The sequence below is a fragment of the Mauremys mutica genome, chromosome 7 (genome assembly GCF_020497125.1).
Source record: "Mauremys mutica isolate MM-2020 ecotype Southern chromosome 7, ASM2049712v1, whole genome shotgun sequence".
Lineage (NCBI taxonomy): Eukaryota > Metazoa > Chordata > Testudines > Geoemydidae > Mauremys > Mauremys mutica.
The window spans coordinates 88,284,434-88,303,765 of record NC_059078.1 but is presented as its reverse complement, the minus strand read 5'-3'; the positions used below and the strand labels follow the sequence as shown (position 1 = coordinate 88,303,765).

General features: G+C 41.4%; 2 protein-coding genes across 3 annotated transcripts in view; one reads left to right on the top strand and one right to left on the bottom strand.

Moving 5' to 3' along the window:
- The window catches only part of SGPL1 (sphingosine-1-phosphate lyase 1), a 52,224-nt gene extending 40,772 nt beyond the window's left edge, over positions 1-11,452 (top strand). For both annotated transcript variants that reach the window (XM_045023970.1, XM_045023972.1), the window contains 7 exons: positions 1,135-1,240; positions 1,869-1,967; positions 3,107-3,256; positions 4,415-4,653; positions 5,987-6,133; positions 7,898-8,018; positions 8,149-11,452. In XM_045023970.1, coding sequence (XP_044879905.1) covers positions 1,135-1,240; positions 1,869-1,967; positions 3,107-3,256; positions 4,415-4,653; positions 5,987-6,133; positions 7,898-8,018; positions 8,149-8,289 — 1,003 coding nt within the window. In that variant the 3' untranslated portion in view covers positions 8,290-11,452. The remainder of the gene's footprint in view (positions 1-1,134; positions 1,241-1,868; positions 1,968-3,106; positions 3,257-4,414; positions 4,654-5,986; positions 6,134-7,897; positions 8,019-8,148) is intronic.
- Positions 11,453-12,559: 1,107 nt separating this feature from the next.
- PCBD1 (pterin-4 alpha-carbinolamine dehydratase 1) lies at positions 12,560-18,958 on the bottom strand. The gene is made up of 4 exons (XM_045023973.1): positions 18,817-18,958; positions 14,350-14,481; positions 13,784-13,864; positions 12,560-13,275 (listed from the first exon to the last, which is right to left on the bottom strand). The coding sequence occupies exons 1-4, from the start codon at positions 18,817-18,819 to the stop codon at positions 13,177-13,179; spliced, it is 315 nt and encodes a 104-aa protein (XP_044879908.1). The 5' UTR covers positions 18,820-18,958; the 3' UTR covers positions 12,560-13,176.
- Between the last annotated feature and the right edge of the window lie 374 nt (positions 18,959-19,332).

Below are 19,332 nucleotides of genomic sequence, written 5' to 3'. Positions count from 1 at the left end.
TGAGGGCCAAACCTAGGACAAAAACCCAAACTGAAAGAAATAATGCAAAATAGTACAGCAAGCTTTCAGCAGTCTGATAGCTTTTTAAGTCTGTTAACATGAACAGCATTGCTCATGATTCATCACTTCTGATTTGAATTTGAGTGTATATGTTTGGGGCATTGACACACTTGAATCTAAAATTAGAGATAGGTGAGAAGCATCTCCACTTCCAACTCCCAAAAGCTTTGCCAATACCTAAATGCTCGCCTACAAAACCCAGATCATTTCAGCTTTGGACCTCTCTGGAGTAGAGTTTAAAGGGTGTTGGAGTTTTGAGCTGGAATTTGAAAGACTATTGTATTGAGCACTACATCATCATGCTCCAGTGATTTCTTCTTCATACTCTTTTAAAGCTCATGAAGCAACAGTAAGCGTTTCTTTGGTAAATTGCTTGTGGAGGAAATATTATAATAGAGATAAGAATAGTGTTCTTTTGTCTTATTTCAAATTTCTAAGCCTGAAGGAAGGCACTCTCTTCCTAACATTGTTGCAGATTGCTAAACAACTGTGAAGCATCATGAATCCAAGTTAATTAATCTTTTTGAGCCTTCAGTCACTGCCATCTATTGGACTTACTATAGATTGCATGTTACTTTCCTTCGGTGTACTTGCATCCCCACGTGTTTGTATTTTGATGTGATCCTGCAGAGCAAACCTCAGTGACATTGCACAATTTTCAACACTTTTTATAAACAGGACTTCATTTTGGAAGAGATAAGAGAACTTTAAAATAAAGAGCTGGAGAATTATGAGTTTTGTATTTTCTTCATACAAGTCAATAAAAAGAGAAATAGTCCTTTTGAAGCAGTTTCCACTAACTATCCCTTTAAAGTTTGAAGTGAATGGTGGAACATTGTATATTTTAGTTCAGAAAAGCACAGGGCCTGTGTGCCCAAAATAATCTTTGGCCCGCATTTTCCTGGTTGTTGTTTTTTTTTTTATTATTTAATCATGCCAATAGGCCGAGTATCCTGCCTGCAAGGGATAAGGTATAAAAATGCCTGCTGTATGAATTTTGGCTTGCACGTGGATAGGTATTCAAATTCAACCTAAACATTCCTTGGTTGAAGTATTGCCTTTCCTTCTTTTCAGACTGGTTCCATTGAGTGTTCATGCAGCATTTGATAAAGCAGCTCATTATTTTGGACTGAAGATTGTGCACATACCGTTGACCAAGACCATGCAAGTGGATGTTCAGGTATTGCTCTTAGACAGCACTAGACACCTCTTCTGTGGAAAACTTTCAATAGTGTTCCTGAAATAGCAGTGTTCTGCCTATCGGGGATGGGCTGATAGAGATGGTGGTGATGAACAGTGCTTATCAGAAACAGCAAATAAAACTGCAGCAGAAATAGTTATTGTTGCATTCTACACTGGGCATGCTGTAAATAATTTAGATTTAAACTGTTCCTTTGACCTAGCACATGAATTTAGAATTGAATATACCCTTGTGTCTAGGCACTGCAGAAGCACTTTCAATTGGGTTTCAGACAAAATATTAGAAAACCTGGGATATAATCTTGAACTTGCAGGGGCTGGGTTAATGGACTTAATTGGTCTCTTACGTCTATAATTGAAGTGCTGAGTGTGCTACTTCATTACAACAGCTATGAAATGGAAGTGACAGGATACAGACTACTGTAGTTAGAGTTCTTACAGAAAGCAGAAATGAACACCCCTCTACAGCCTGTGCACAAAGGTCTTCCTATATACACTGTTCATAGGCTCTTGTGTTTTGGTTTATCTTAAATCTAGTAGCTTCATTTTTTTGGCAGGGTGGAAATTGGAAACTGGCGTGTGATTATCTTCTCTCTTTAAACCTTCAGGCAATGAGAAGGGCTATTTCAAAGAACACTGCTATGCTGGCCTGTTCAGCTCCCCAGTTTCCCCATGGAGTTATGGACCCAATTGAGGAGGTGGCAAAGGTAGAGTGCCCCTTGAAATACGAGGTTGGAAGGGAAGAGGGGTTAAATAAGACTTGGCTATCCTGGGCAAGTGTTTCCTTTGTAGAAAAGGATGTAAATGCAGAATTGTGACACTGCTGAATGAATCTGGTAGGAGGAGGAACAAGCTAGTGGGAAATATGGCAACGGTTTTGAAGCAGATCAGCTGCTAATCAACAGTGATGAGGTTGGGAAGCAGTTTGGGGCGGGGTGGGGAGTATTGGATTGTCAGGTTTTGGTATAATTTATTACATATTCGTTTAAAACTTGCCCCAAGAGCGTAGGATTTAAGTATTTGAAATGACAACTGGACATGTTGTAAAACTGGCTATTTGGGTGTTCTTTAAAACTTGAGCTGTTTCAGACAGTGATATGTCATGCTGATGAGGATTCTTGCAAAATGGCAAATTTTAAATGCATGCTTCTGTCTTCAAAAGTGGAATACACTGCCAGTCTTTTGTATCTTCCTTCTTCTGTTGCTGAAGATGCTTTATTGTCATAGGCTATTTCACAGTTGTTTGGCACTAGACTTCTTCACTGCAGGGCCAAGTCTGGGGAGAGCAGCAGGAGGATGAGTTGGGGTGGAGGAGAAACAGTTTCATTTAAACAAATATGATTAGAAAACCACTGAGGGGAGATTCAAAGGGTTTAGAAATACCTTTAAGTGGGCTCATAGCTGAGTGGTGGGAGGAGATAATATTAGATACATTTTTTATTTATATTTCACTTTATTTTTAGTGTTACAAATCAGGGGGACTCTAACTTTTTTTTTTCTTAATGTGGACCACGCCTTAATAGTGTATCATGGACTCCTCCTCCCATTCAAATCACATTACATTCCTGTGTCAATAACAGGACATGTAATACTTTTTTAGCAGTCTCATAATGGATTTTTAAATCTAGAAGCAAGAGAAACAACATCATATGGTCAGCCAGATCTTCTGGACCCCCCTCCATTGCTTGAGAATTGACGTAGTAATGCTTTCTGGACCCTTCTGGAGAGTCCAAACACTGTCTCAAATGTGAAATACAAAATTAACTCAGCTGTCCCAAGAACGCTATTAAATTTATCTCTTTGGTTTTGCTTGAGTAACTAACTAGAACCTCTTGTCTGTGTTTAGCTGGCACTGAAGTATAGAATCCCCTTCCATGTGGATGCCTGTCTGGGTGGCTTCCTCATTGCTTTCATGGAGAAGGCAGGGTTTCCACTACAGCGTCCATTTGACTTCCGTGTGGAAGGTGTGACTAGCATTTCTGCAGATACCCACAAGGTGAGAAGAGGAAGCAGTTGGGGGCATCTATCTAATTAAATGGTATTGCTTGCACCAGATCCGCTTTCTGTAGGAAATTATAAGAGACAGTTACTGTTTAAAAGTGGAATAGCCAGGCCTGCCTTAATGGACATTCAAGGAAAAGTTCTAATGTCAACCCTGTCTTTAGCATTCCTAAAGCACTTTGTATTACTTCCATTGCATTCCACTAGAATTGAGCTAAGAGGAGGATGTGGCAGAAATACAACAGGAATAAAATTGTGTGTGGTTGTGGGAACTTCCAGGGAACCATGCATGTGCATGAGCACCTTGCTGGCATTAGGGGTTGATTTTAGGCATCTGGAGTAACATTTTTCTGCCTGGGTCTGGTCCAATCATCCTGTATTGCAACAGTATCTATTTAAACATCCCCTTTTTCTTATGGACCCAAATTCCAAAGCAGGTAAGAACATCTCAGATTCACTGCTGCAGTTCAGAAAAGATGTGCTTCATGATGGGTACAGTAAGTATTGTTTAGCCCCCTTTTAAGCCTTGTTCCTTAACACACAAAGAAACCATCAATGAAAATAAAGAGCAGTCCATTTAGGATAAAGAGAGGAAATTCTGCTTTATGCAGTATCTTGTTATTCTGTGTACTTTGTGTTGAAGCTGGATTTGAACTTTTCTTTGTCCTCTGAAAGTATATATATCTAGTACTTGTACTTAATATATTTTTCTATATTTATCTTCTCATATCTTGTAAATTCAACAGGTAGAATGAGAATGGACAATTTTATGACCCCGTAATACTATAGCTGTGAACTAAATAAGGGGAATATATAACATCATGGTTCAGAGAATAAGTTGATTCCTTCCTGCTGTGCTTTGGCATTTCTCCCCAGGCAGCCTGAGTGATTGGATCTCTGCTGGTCAAAATTTGTCAAAATTTTTCTGGTGCCACACTGTACCATAAAGTAGTAGTGATATCCAGGAAAGGCAGGGAAGGGGAGGTGTTAAAATGAACTATTTCTATATTTGGATACTTCAGAGCATGAGAAAGGGTGGGAATGTGGATGCCAGCATTGCTTATCTAATGTGAGCTTGAATTTATCTGTAGTCTTTTACCTGTGTACGTGCTCATACATACCCTTTGCCTGTTGTGGTGTCTCTCTCTTGTAGTATGGCTATGCCCCAAAAGGCTCTTCAGTGATATTGTACAGTGACAAGAAATACAGGCACTATCAGTTCTTTGTTGCACCTGACTGGCAAGGGGGCATCTATGCCTCTCCCACCATTGCTGGCTCCAGGCCTGGTGGCATCATTGCAGCTTGCTGGGCAACCATGATGTACATGGGAGAAGACGGTTATGTTGAGGCTACTAAGAAGATCATTAGTACTGCACGGTTCATTGAATCAGGGTATGTTTTTTGGCTTTATTTTTTGTCATCCCTCTTGACCCTTTCTGGAACTTGAACATAGAACCCCTCCCAAAGTTCCTTAACTCCTACCCTCCAGACTGAAGAAGCTAGAGTCCAAAGTCCAGTGTTACTTGATATGCTGTGGGCTTATCCAAACACCAACTAGCCATAAGTTCGTACAAAGGATGAGGGTGAGGAGGGGACCAGATCTCTGAGAGCAAAGTTAGCAATAATGCCTTGGTTCAAACACAACTCTTCCCTGCAGCTTAAAGTTTGGGGTTGGGGGAGGGAAAAACGTGTAGGAATTTCTACCAAACTGCTGTCCCTGAACCTTGCTTTGGGGGCATTGTCTTTTGTATCAGCCACTAGCTAATGGATTATGAAACGTGAAACTTTCCACTCCACTGGCTGAAAGAAGAAGCAGCTGTTCTCTCTGAAGACAACCTTGGTGCTTTTTGGCCCCAAAGGGCTTGTGCTTTTTGCTACCTCACTCTCTGCACAGCCTCTATTTGTCTGCTCTTGATTGTTGGTCTCATAGCTTTCCTGAGGGGTTAGCTGCAACAGCAGCAGCCATGTAATTCTAGACAGTTTTGTTGCTACCACAGGATTTGTTCTGATGCTTTTGGCAGAGCGATGAGCAGCAAGCACAGGCATTAAAGCTGTCTGTAGACTTACAAGAGGAAAATAACATGGCATCTTTGTTCAGCAGGTTGCTGTTAATCATTTGAGCTAAACTTTTTTTTAAATGAAAGGTTTAAATTTTCCAGAAATTAATGTCTTGCACCAGTAACCATCCCATGGGTGTCTAGTGAGTGACCAAGTTGTTCCTGTCTCACCATAACATGCAACTTCCATAGTGAATTGGCTCCCCTGATAAGAAAGCTTGGGCAGGGGGAGGGAGGGAGAGAAATGTTTGCCTTTCAGTAAACATCGTAAATACACAAGTTCATTTTCCCCCACAAGAAGTGGCAGGAGATAGTCATCCTTATGTACCTGAGACTCTTGGGAAACATGATTGTTTTGGATAAGCGGGGTTTGGATAATCTTGGTTCTATTCTAGTGGATTTATTAGCAGCACTTGATAATGTAGATCACTAAAACTACCTTTTGTGGGCATAGGTTAAGTTTAGGCTAACAGGCTGTGTCCTAGTTACATACTGATTCCCTGAACCGTTACCCATTCCTGAGGGATTTGGTGCCATGGATACTGTCTGTATCTTTCACTCTATGGCTCCAGCACTATGGAATTCCCTCCCTCTGGGCCTGAGAAGGCCCACAAAATAGTTATCTTCTATTACTGTTGAAAAAATAAATCACTTTTAACTGTTTCAAGGTTGCGGAAAATTGACAACATCCAAATCTTTGGGAAACCTGAGGTGTCTGTCATCTCTATTGGATCAGATGTTTTTGACATCTATCGGCTGTCAAATTTGTTAAGCACTAGAGGATGGAACTTAAATGTCCTGCAGTTCCCGTCAAGGTGAGTTGACTGCCAAAATGGGAACTATTAATTTAGGCCAATTGTAGCCTAGCAGATGGACAAATACACTTGTGGTCAAGAAATGCCTTTAGATCCAAGAAGAGCAACTTTACAGCACTTCTTATAGCCAGTTCTCCCAACATCCCTGTGCAGAAGGTAGATAAATAGCACCTTCACTTTACAGATGGTGGGAATCAAGTCAGAGAGAGTCAATGGCAGTCTGGATTAGAATTTCAGAGTTCCTGAAACCCAGTCACACATATGTGTCTCTACACCATGTTGACTATCTGTTGAGATAGATCTCTGGTTTTCAGGAGATTGTAGTTGTCTATAGTCCTTAGCCAAGAGTCTCTGAAAGCAGACTTCTAAAATGTGTTCATAAAAAAACAAAACAAGCACAACCAAACAAACTGCACAATACAGAGAAAAAAAACTCACTGAGGTGCAAAGTTGGAGGGGAACCTAAATTATACTAGTTCCTAGAGTTTTCTGGAAGCCTAGAAAGTTGCAAAGTGTTGTGGATTTCTACAATATGTAAATATTCCCATTTAGCCTACTGTGTTTGAGCTGTCTGCATAGCCCGAGTAAACAAAATGGTTGCTTTTTATGTCCTATGTATGAAATGGCCCCTCTGGCTTTGTGAAGAGTTGATTATGCACATCTGCTAACAACTTACATTTAGGCCTTGTCCTCACTGCTCATCAAAGCATGGACATTAAAATCTTAAGGAAGCCAAGGCAGTTCATAGCTTGAACATGAATTAGGTCAAGGTAAACGCTGGGCTTTCTACTACTCTCTAGCAGGTTGAGGTGATGTGTGAAAACTACAAACTTTCTTGTCCTTGCTAGAATTCTATTTCACGTTAGTTAACATGTATTGGCTAACACAAGGTAAGTACACACTTCCTAGTGAAAATGCACACTAATTACAGAGCATTTGAGGGAGCTTGTGTTAAAAGTTGATTACGTACAACAGTCTGCTAGAACTTGGTGAGAATTTCCCAAAGGGTGGGACACATGCCCCTCGAGGATGTGAAGCAGTACCTGAGGGGGGAGGCAAGGACAGATCTCTCACTTGTTCTCCAGATTCTCAGTTTGCAATTAAAAAAAAAAATCACTTTTAAAGAAAACCTTCAAAACATGAGGTTACGGTAGAGATGAGATTGTAGAGAAGCTGAAACAATAGCTCTGCGGTGTTAGCTGCCTCATTCATTTCAATGGGTGCTAGCTCAGATACTACTAATAGCTATCAGAGTTGAGATTTTAAAATATTTCAAAGCATGTAAGAAAGTAGAGGGAAGTATATTATGAAGATCCATACAAGCATTTCCTAAAGTGTGTGTGTTGAGGGGAAGGATGAAAGATTAGCTAGAGAAGGGTGGGATGTTATAGTTACATGTATTAAGATGCGTGGGTCTTTAACAACATGTGATGAGGTTACAGAGGGAGGTGTGACTGCCATTTCTGTAAAGAAGGGCTCAGCTTTCAAAAGTCCGGGAAACTCCCTGGATTTATTGTATTTGAAGGGGCAATAGCAGTGAGTTACCTGCTTTTCGAAAATCAGTCAGCCTGATTATTCTTTAGAACACCTAAGTATGGGTGCTGGCAGGCCCAACAGGTTATACCTTAAATTTTCAAAGGGGCCTCATCAGTCAAGGGGACTAGCATGACTTAAACCCTCCTAGTTACTCTGAAAATGTAAGGAATAGTTTTCTGCCCTTTCCATTGTGAAATGGCTTATCTTTCTTCTCCCCTTTGCTTTTAGCATCCATCTCTGCATTACGCAGTTGCACACAAAACCTGGCATTGCAGAACAATTCTTGGAGGATGTCAGAGACTGTGTCTTAGAGATCATGAAGGACCCTAAAGCCAAGACTACTGGCATGGTAAGGAGACCCTGTACTACAAGAGTGAAGTTGGATTGAAATGATTAAATCTCTAAATTCACACATCCCTGTTGGGAAAGAGTTTTCCTGTGTAGTAATTTTTTTTTTGTTTTTTTTTATTTAACCATAGGGTGCCATCTATGGAATGGCGCAGTCCATCCCAGACAGGAACATGGTATCAGAGATTTCTCATGCATACTTGGACTGCCTCTATAGCACAGACGTCCCTTCTAGTGACAAACACATGAACGGTTCTCCTGGACACTCCTGAATGTAGTAACTGGTACTTTGCCAGCCAGCTCTGAGGTGGTATTCTGAATTCCTGGAGGAAGGAGATCATACTAAGCTACTGTCTTTGATCCTGAAAATGCAGGGGGCAGCTTTCTCTACTGAACTTTCCTCCCCTTTCTCTTTGTCTCATCCCTCTACTTTCTGAAATCAACTTTTGAGTAATTTAACTGTCTTTGTCACTTCTCAATAGTTGGTTTAGTTTTAATTTTTCTATTGTATCACCTTAGTTAGCTACCAAGACTAGTCCTAAAAGCTTGGGTGGAATGGCATTGTTATGGCAATTGAATGTCCATTCCACAACCCCCTAACTCCTCAGGTATTCTGTCTTTGTTTATTCCGTACCGTTTCTTTTCCTGGAAGAAAAGCTGTGGATCTTTTTATAGTGAATGCCCCACTAGAATTTGGTTTCTCTGTAATTGTCTGAAACATAGAGACACTGAGGCAACCTCCCCAGAAGTTGGAGGTAGAAAGTGAATTGAACACAAGTATTCAGTGACTCCTCCAACCATACTGCTAACTACTGTAGGAAACCGTGTTTACCAAATTGTGTCATGGGGGATTATATCTTGCTAACTCTGAACATGATGGTCGTTCCTTTTATTGATTCACCAATCCAGTCTTTGAATTCTCTACATATGGAGATCCAGTTAGATACAATTGTCAATTTATAGATAGTAATTTCTTTGGATGACTTTCTTAATGTAAGCAACTCTTCCTGAGTCTTGTATAAATTACAGTAGAAGTAGAAAATTCATTTTAAACCAAACGAGTAGGGTAGGGGAAAGAGTCTGAAGGTACTCCGCAAGAACCACTCTTTATACAGTATCATTGCTCTCCTGCCTCTTGTTCTAGAACTTTTACATTGCCACCCATAATGCTGTTGTATCTTGCACAACTCTGGAGGAGAGCAAAATTATTATTTTATTATATGTAACTTGAAGGTTTTGCACTATCCTAAAATGCTGCAGTGAAGTCAGTTGAGCCTTGCTCTGTGTAATGGCTGGGGATTTATGTGCAAACATATGGCACCAAAGTTAACTATTTTTACACCATGGTTTAATATGAAGAGATGACTTTTGTAAAAGAAAGTAGTGGTTTCTGGCTGCTCTTTGCACTGACTCTCTTTTAAGGCACATTTTCAACGGGCATTCACCAGTGTGCCTTGACACTGTTCCAGCTTTTCCTGAGACTTCAGGAAGAGTATGATGGATCAGCTGCTGACTGTGATGTTGCCATGGTCATCTCCTTATGGTACTATGTTGAAAATAATCCATAGCAAATTGGACTCAGGTACAGTACACTCCACCCTCAATGTAATAGTCTTATTGAGCCAAGTGTTTTCAGTGTTATAAAGGTGTTGATACAGTGCTGAGCGTGAGGTGTTATGGTGGGATCTAATTAATATTGAAGGTATGAAGGTCTTGGGTTCTAAGGAGGGGGTCTCTATCAAGAATTAGCCCCACCTTCCCTACTTTTTTGCATTACTTTGTTCTTTATGCAGACTGCATTGAGTAGCCTTGTAAAATGGTTGCAGCCCCCTGAACAAACTAGAAAAGCTTTTGATGCTAATCATTGGTGTGGTTAGCCCTGTAGAGCCTTATAATTAGGGTGGAGTGCATTTTCCAATACTCGTTCTTTTGAGCCATTTCTGCATATTCTAGGCACTTCAAATGCAAACAACTCTCAAAAGAGGTGGTTGCATTATGCAATACTTCCTGGAAAAAAAAAAAAGCTGTAAATCTTAAAGAAGGGCCCCCCTTCACCCCCAGTACTGGATTTGCTTCCATCCAAACTGCTCCTGAGTGACTCAACATGTCTGAAACGCACAGTAGCTATGCAAAGTGAGAGTGAATTACGAGCCATTGCTAAAGCAAGCTTAGTGCTAGGTTCAAAGTCTGTGGACAAGGATATTCTCTTTTTAAAATATATCTGCTATTCTGTACTCTGAGTCAGTACATCTTAGCCATCTTACAGATTTCAGTAAGATAAGGTGGGCACATACCTACTTACTCAGAGAATTCTTTTCAGCCCTCTTCTTGAAACAGTTAATTCAAATTGCCAGATACTCCATTTGTGTCTTGCTGACTTAGTCAACATGTATTGGACCTACTAATTAGCATCCTGCCATCTGAGGATCACTACATCTTTCACAATATACTGTGCTTTGGAAAGGGATCTTTTATATAAATTCCCAGCTATTTTGATAGTTGACTTCCAATCCAGACATAAAAAAAGGGAAAAAAGTTCTAAAAAACCCTCTCCAATCCTCCTCATCTTCTTCCCTAGGAATTACATGGGGCTAACAAATCAGTGTTTCAATTCACAGGGGGTTTTTTTTGGATGTACTTGAAGAGGTATTTGTCTCCGTGTTCTCCATTTTGGGCTTCATGTACTGTTTTAATGGTTGTGACTCTTGGATTATGTTTTATGTACATTTGATCTAGACTGTAAATGTAATCTGTTCTGCACACTGTATTTTACTAGTATGCAGTCTTTATTTGCCTTTGTCATTTTAATATAGAATCTGTATCAGCTTTATCATGCATACTGTTTTTAGAAAAATGATGACATTAATACATTATTTACTGGGTTTTAAACTCTACAGAGTGGATTGTAATCTGAAACTTGATGGTACTTTCTAGGGGCAGGAGGTTCCCAAAATATCAAATTCCATCTTCCTGTAAGTGTGTTTTTGTGTGTGTGTGGCTTTTTTTTTGTTTTTTTTCCAAACAAGGTATTTAAACACTGGCAATGTTTCAGGGTGGAGAGGAATTAATGTGCCTGTGAAGGGCTCACAAGGAAGGTAGCTGCTTGCAGATGTTTGACCTTTATTTGCCAAATGGGACACTATATCCTATGTGAAGTGTCAGGGTGCAGTGGATACTGCTGAGCCATTGATTCCAGCTGCGCTTTCTTGATGCTTTCAAAAAGATTTAAAATACATATAATGAGAATGACACACATTAAATATGCACCCATTGTTTTTAAGGAGCCTCCAGGGCAGCATTTGCTCTGATGGTGATATTCTGTAACATTCACTCTCGCCTATTACTGGTTAAAACTCTGTAGACTGAAATTATTGAAGAGATGGCAAAATGTTGTAGTGGAGAGCTCTTTTTGTATTAAAATGGTTCACTTAATTATCCAAGCCCACTGTATTTATTGAAGAAGGGTTTTCTAAACCACTAGCCGGAATCCTTGGTGATCTAGCCATGATTTTGCAGGGAGGTGGTGTCTTTTCAGTGCTGGTACATGGCCTAGGCCACTGCTCCTGGCTTGTGCATTGGTGTGGTTTCCTGTTCATTAATGTGAATTACAGCTTTGCAACTGCTTTTCTTCCTGCTGCCCAGATAAGGGCATTGACTGTGACTGCTCTTAACACGTGGTGTTTAAGGGTATTAAAGGAAGGCTATATTAAGGAGCTATGGATTTTCTATAGTGAATTCTGGCGTTCGACAAATATAAGGGTTAGACCTGAGTCCACCACTTGTAGAGCTCCTCTTAGAATGTTGGTCTTGTGGTTTTTGCCTTGACAAAATCAAATTTTATTGCATCCATGAGAGATGACAGTACTACAGTGCCAAAATACCTTTTAGGGGAAGTCTATGCTGGAATAAAAGCCTCTCCCCCATTCTCAGGGTCCCAGAGCTTGGACAGCAGCACCTGAACACCAACGTCTACACAGCAGTTTTACAGCCCTGCAGCCGGAACCCCGCCAGCCTGAGTAAGCTGAGCCGGGCCAGCCACGGGATTTAATTGCTGTGTAGACATATCCTTAGAGTCAAACTGCTTTCATCATACTCTGGCTTAAAGGCAGAGTGCCTTTATACTAAACACTGCACTATGCTCTTTTACATGTTCTCCTGTTTTTCAGAGTCCTACCACACCTACAGTACAATCTTGAATACTCAGTCTTCAAACCCTGTGAGCCAAGGATACCTTTCCCTATTTAGAATTATTGGATATTTATTACTACTAGCTTTACCAGCTCTGTTTCATGATGTCCCCTTCTGGACACCGTTTTTTGTAGTTTTTTGACCACTTCACTTTGAGGTACAGACGTATAAAAGCACATGCAACTGCTCCAGAAGTTAGTTATGCCTCAGGAAGCCTTCCCCATGCAATTGCCTGGAGACATGTGGAGTGAATTTTTAGAGGAACGGGAGGAGAGAGTAAATATGAATAACTTGCTTCGTTTTTTCAACTTAGTTTGTTCAGTCAGTGAATGCTCCCTTCAATCTGACAACTGGTATGTTATGAGAACTTTATTGTAAACACTTAGATATTTTCAGCTGACATTCCTGGCTCCCAGCTCTGTATTATGGCCAGTTGTAACACAGGTAACCCCACATACCTGATATAATACTATTTGAACAAAGCTTACAAATGTAACCAAACTGCACATCACAGATACTGGTCTGCTAACAGAAGAGACCAGGGGGCATAGGCTTCACTGTAGAAAAAAAACAGTATAATTGTAAAGTAAGAAGCAAGCACACAACTGTCTGGGTAACAATAAACTCAAACTGCTTGCACTGACAGTTGTATAATATTACTCTCATCCGCTAAAGGCCAGATATGCCAAAAGTGCCAGAGGTCAAGCAATTTTACACTGGTAGTCGCTAGATCAAATAAAAAAGGCAACTTTCCTCCTGGTGACTGAAAAGTAGGAAGTATTTTTACGCTAGGACAGCTTATTCCCTCTGAAACTTTGAGCTGTGGTGGAAGAGGAGCTGAGCATAGCATTGTCTTCTGCCTGGATCAGGAACTGCGTGGAACCGGCAAATGGTTCTAACTACAGTGTTAAGAATGAGAGAGGAGACGGTGGCTGTTCAGCCAATTCAGGCTTATGTACTCCCAGCCTCGTTCAAGACAGAGAAGCTGCAACTTGCTCTATGAAACTGGCCAGATTGATATCCCGCTCAGATAAGCCTGCACACTCATGTGTGCTCAGGATAATGTGAACCTAAAACAAAACAAAAATACCTGCAGTTGATGGAAAGAGCAGCCATATTCTAAACTTATCCCAACATTGTAAATGGTTGTCTATCTGAAGTAGTGTTAAGTACTTCCATTACTTTTTCCCCAGCAGTACCCATAAAATCTCTAATAGTGGGACAGCAGAAACAAGAGATGGGTGCAAACTTCATGGCACTCCAACTTTTGTGAGTTGGATCCACTACTAGAGCTTCATTGTGATGCTACGATACTATTACTGAGGATAGGCATGACTTATACAATTGTCTGACAGAGTGCAAAAATGTCTTGCCTCACTACATGTAAACAACCTCCTCACTCTTAACAGAAGGAACTGCTAAGTGTTATTTATTTGTATTGCCATAGCACCTTAGGATGCTGGGCCATGACTCAGGCCCTTTTGTCCTACAAACAAAAAACGTTATACTATTTGTCCATTCTTAAATCTGAAGCACCTTCCATGTTATGAGATCTAACTGCCCACTGCCATCCTTTACCTTGCTGTAAACGTTGAACCATTCAGGGTGGTGGTCGAGTTTTTCTGCCTGCAAAGCGACTCTGGTCATGAACCCAAAGGCCTGCCCAGAAGGAACAAAAGACAAGTTAGTTGTAAGCCAACTCTAGTGGTGGCTCACAATTATTTATGGTTGGCATATCCTTGATGGAATTAACTTCCTTTCCTTTTTGGGAATACAGGCAAACACAAAACTTGCCTAACACTACATTGCATTTGCCTAAGATTTCCACAGATGTCCACCTCTTTGTGTGGGGAAAAGTTCTGCAAAAAACAGACTGACTGACTGGTTGAGTAGTTGGATGTCTTCAGTAATCGATACTCTAGCTCAGCCGGAAGCTTATGAACTGGATGCAGGAATTACTGGGTTAGATTCTATGGCCTCTGATATGCAAGTGTTCAGAACAGATGAGAATGGTCCCTTCTGGTCTAAACATCTATGAACATATTAAAACAGTTTAAATAAAATAAGCATTAACTTCCTGGGTGAGATCCCTAAACTGACATGCAGACCACTGGCAGTATGGACGTAGGTGTCAGTTTCTGTACCCGACTGAAGTCCTTGAAATGGAACTCTTTGAAGATGGCATCTCTCCCTTCCACTTCATTCCACCCTACGGCTTTCAGGTTTGGCAGCAGTTGCTCCCTCTCATCAGTGCTCAACCTGTGGGCTTTTCCTGCCTAGGAGAGAAATAAAAATTCGAAGAATGGACCAAGAAGACACAGGCTGTTGACATTTGCTTGAGCAGAGGTAAGACTTCCTTTCTCTGAATAAATAGAAAGTGGGTACTCAAATCAGTGAGGCACAGATAAAGTATACATGCAATGAGGCTTTCCTTACTTCTGTCATGAGCTGAAACACCCACCTAGTAACTTAAGCCCCTTAGGCTATTTTACGGTTACCAATGCTTCTTGGTCAGGACCTGCAGCACTCTAGTCATTTCAGGGCTGAGCTTGCCTTCACCATGTACTACAAACTGGGCTAAAATGAGTGATGGCTGTATGATGTGAACCATCTCTGCTATGTACTGCTGAGAGGCTCCCAAACAAGTATACTTTAAACTTCAACTAATACTAAATTATCCAGCGGGATAGATATTTACGAGTTCTGTGTAACTGAAAAATTTTCAGAAGGGAAGAAAAGGCAATCCAGTACTCTCCACAAAAGGATCTATCTGGACTCCAGCTTTGGTACAGAATGCCCCTTTCAAAGTTAGGGGAGGGAATCCTCAAATTAACCAAGATTTATTTACTTTGAAAGCTGGCTGCAATATGCCATCCTACCCAAACTGCAGTGTGTTCCTTCCAGGAGGGTATAGGGAAAGTTGCATGAATGGAAAAACCATTTCATAGTAACAGATTTGTTGCTTTGTTAATGTTTAAGCAATTGCTTTCCCCCACTCTGCTCTCCCTGGGTGTCTTTGGATCTTGGGAGGAACATTTTGTGATTGGTCAGATTAAACCAGTGCTTAAACTTTTCCATATTATGCTCCTACATTACAGCAGAAGTTTCAGAATGCCTCTTCCATCTAACCAGTAAATAAAGGGAGGCTATTTGTGACCCAAAATTGGGAAGGAGGAGTGATTATTTTGCATTGTCTTTCATTATTGTTGGCTAAAGCTGTTCCTGTTTTTTAGAATAATTCTGCCGTTCTTCATGACTCCACGCTTGGGTGGAGTAAGTCAGCCAAGATAAACTGGAGCATGCTTCAGTTTGAGATGAGCATAAATGGAGAAGTGGGAGTTGCCCAATAGCACCTATCCTGGGCCTATTGAACAGGGCAGGAGCAATAGGTGAGCTGGTGTCAGAGCCTTATTTCAGCAACCCAAATCCTTGCAGATTAGATGACACTCTGTTTTATAATGGGCCTTTTAAAAACCCTAGCTTCACTGGGGCTGAAGTTGATGTATTTTTTTAATTGCTTACACACACTTATGTAAGATGTGGAATCTTAAATGGTAAATAGCCAGGATGCCTTGGGAGAGTCTCAAACTTTGATAGCTGCTTAAAATGGTGCATTTTGTGTGTGCTACTTTGAGCATGTTATTCAATCTAAACTCCCCTCTGTCGTCTTAGTCTTTGGTCAATTATACTAGTATTTATTTTCTGAATCATCTGCACAAAGAAATAGAACCATGGTTTTCTCTGATTCAGGTAGTCTGAGGATGCAGAGCCCAAAAGGCTGGTCACTGAGCAGATACTATTTCTCTAGTATTGTGGGTTTCTCTTTTTGTGTGTGTTTGGGGGCTATTTTTGTACTCCACAAGCCATTCTGTATGGAAACGCTTTGAAAGCCCATGTTTAAGCACACTGGACTATAATTACGCATGTAGGCAAAGGCACACTATAATCCTCTGCTATACAAGATTTATCATAAATGTACCACTAACCAGTTATGATGAGGTACAGGTATGTGTACGCTATAGTGACACCCAAACTTAAAACCAGTGGATGGGCTATGGATAAACTGTATCAGACTGCAAGATGAAACACTAGGTTAAATGTGATGCTACTGAATTTATTTCATAACTTCTCTTGAGATACCGATCAATGTCAGGTACAATTTAAGGTGTGTGATTCATTCAAAATGTATTTTGTGAAAGCATTCCTTGTACCTGTCAACCAACAAGCACCCTCCCTGCTCACAAAAGCATTACTTTTTAATGGTAGCCCTGTATTTCTGTTGCTCACTTCAGCCCTGTCCCCCATCAGGCTGCTTTGTTGTGTGATCTGAGGCAGGGATTTTTTATTATTATTATTGAAGATGCAGTGTAAACACTGCTCAGCACAGTAAAACCTCAGCCAATGCCCTTTGTGTGATCTCTAGATAAGCTTATTCTAGGTATCTTAGCAACCAGGATAACGCGGGGTGGAAACTGACTTACCATAACGCCATCAGAACCAGACACTTTCTCCCGTGCGGCATAGACACTAGCTAGAAGGGAAAAGCTGTTAACACACCCCATATGCTGCATGTTTGTGAGTGAGGTGGGGGGAGAATCACTTAGGTTATTTCAACACTTTGAAATGTTTTCTGGCTGCCTGGTAATCTAGTGGTTAGGGCTCCAGGCTGCCAGGCAGGAGTGCAAGTACGATTCCTCCAATCTGACTTGCAACAGCGGAGGAAGAACTGTCTGGCCAGTGTGTGGCTCTAATTGGTCTATTGCTTTCCTCTTTGTGTGCTGTAAAATGGCTAGAGACACCTGGATGCCTGAACAGCTGTGAACAGGTTAATAGTCTTGTCACTATGGAAGTGCGTCAGGCTGCTAGGCAAGCATTACAGTGGGGAGGGACTATGATGAAAACAAGATAAGCTAGTGATGACTAAGCAGGGTACAGGTGTACTTTCCCCTTTATTATGGGAACATGACCCTTATGGTCTCCTCACCCATGCTTCCCCTCCCCCACTGTGCAATGGTCTCTTACAAAACAGCAGCTGTTGTAACAGAAACTGCATCACCATAAAATGCACTGTGGTGGATGACAGGTCCTCAGTTCTGCAGGTATGCCCTAGTTGCCTATACTGAAATGAACCGTGTTCTTGTTCCAACAGGATTGGCTGACTTTCCCCTGGCCTACCAGTGTATCTGAGCCTGGCAGTTCTTAGGCAGCTCACCCTCCTTCACCTGTGACTCTGGATCCAGCTGCTTCTGCACTGAACTTTACTTCCCTATTGAATTAAGGCTGTAATGAAGCTATGGGATTTTCTAAATCCTATCTTTACAATTGGGAGTATCCCAGACACAATTGCATGTCTGAGTAGCTCAAAGCCAGGGTGAGGGGCCATAGCAGGTTTGGGCAAAGAGGCAAAACAGTAAAGCCAGTCTCCCTCATTAAGGCTAGAACTTGCTATAGGATAGGGCATAGCCTTATGTCGGTCCCAGTAATCTTTAGCTTCTGAATCCTCCTGCTGCCTCCCGTCATGACAGGCACACAAACTTGCCCTCCTCCTAGTTACCAAAGCTGCTTGAGTTCTCTTAAACCCAAATGCTCCTGTGCAGCCTCCTCTCCCGCTTAGACAGTATTAGAAGTGTCCTAGTTTTCTGTCCTGAAGTCTGGCCCCACTAGGCTGCTTCTTTGTCAGTACTGCCAGCTAATGCCTTCCACATGCTCTCACTGGTTAAAACATGTTTCCCATTACAGCTAATTTAATAAATCTTAAAATGTTTTGCTGGATTTTCCAGCAGCCATGTTGTTTATTCCTGTCCAAAACAGCAGACTTGCCACACAATGGTGCACAGAAACCAACTCGACTAGTCTTTGCAATTTCATGTGAACCGTAAGAAGAAGAAGAAAAAAAAGACATACACAAATCCAGCAATTTCCTTTTAGAGTTTGCTTGGTGCTTATGAAAGTGAGAAGCCAATATTACTGGCTAGAGGTAGATATATTGCAAGCAGGGCAGCAAATGACCAATGTGACCAGAGCAGTGCATCTCAACCCTGACATGCAGCATCTTCTGCTATTGTAGAGCTCTGCCCATTCCCCTTAGCCCTGATCTGTAATTTCTGTTATTCTAAGCCTGGGATCCCATGGAGCTCTGTTAATAAGATACAAGTCCAACCTGCAGCATCCCTTTAGCTGTACCAGAGCCCTGGCCCTATGCAGCTGGGGGAAAAAATGCAAAGGTTTTCTATGCAAGAGTCAGTGGGGCTGTATATAAGTGAACCAAGCGGTGTTATAAATTTGTACCAATGTGGTTCACAAGATAAAGTGATTGCAGTGGATGCTGCATCTCTGATGGAGTGTTAATGGGGACTACTCATATTTGTAACTGCTTTGCAGAAAGGGAAGCCCAACAACACCCCCCGAGAGATTCCCATTGGTGAACACCCACTTAGTACTGGAGCAGCTGCCTATAGGTTTGCCTGGGTTAGTCATTACTGAAGAATAAAGCTTTGTTCTTTTCTCCCTCCTCTTGTACAATAGAGCAGCTGGCTTAAACCTTTCCGCCTTTCCAAATAGCATAGCTGTTATTTGCAAAGCAAAGTCTGGCCTGCGAAGCCGTGACTTACCATGGCTGTAGATTGCCTGTGGACTCAGTAACTGGTATGCAGATGCAGCAAATGCATGTGTATATATACGAAAGACCAGATGAGCAACAGGCAGAGGCACAGCTTGTGTCTGAGCTCTTCTTGCAGATGGTAAAGGGGAGCGGCGGGGGGGGGGGGGGAGGAGGCGTGGTAAGTGTTTTAAATCCACCCACTACAAACAGCTGCAACTGCTCTCCAGGTCCTAATGATTTACCAATAGCAGAATCAAAGGGCAGAGATTGCCTGTTTTCTGCCGCACTCTGTCATGGACACAGCAGGACCTATTGGCTGTCTATCGAGGTATGCTAAAATTGCTCTGTGTTTGCATCTGTTTTATGTAGAAGCATCAACAGTCTGTGTCCACCTTTCCTTTCTCAGACGGAGACTAACCGTTTCTGCCATCACAGACGCCTTGCTGAAGCAAGAACAGGATAATGATTAAAACAAAGCTTACATGTATAGTTGTTGGTGGGGATACATTTGATTACATAAGAGGGT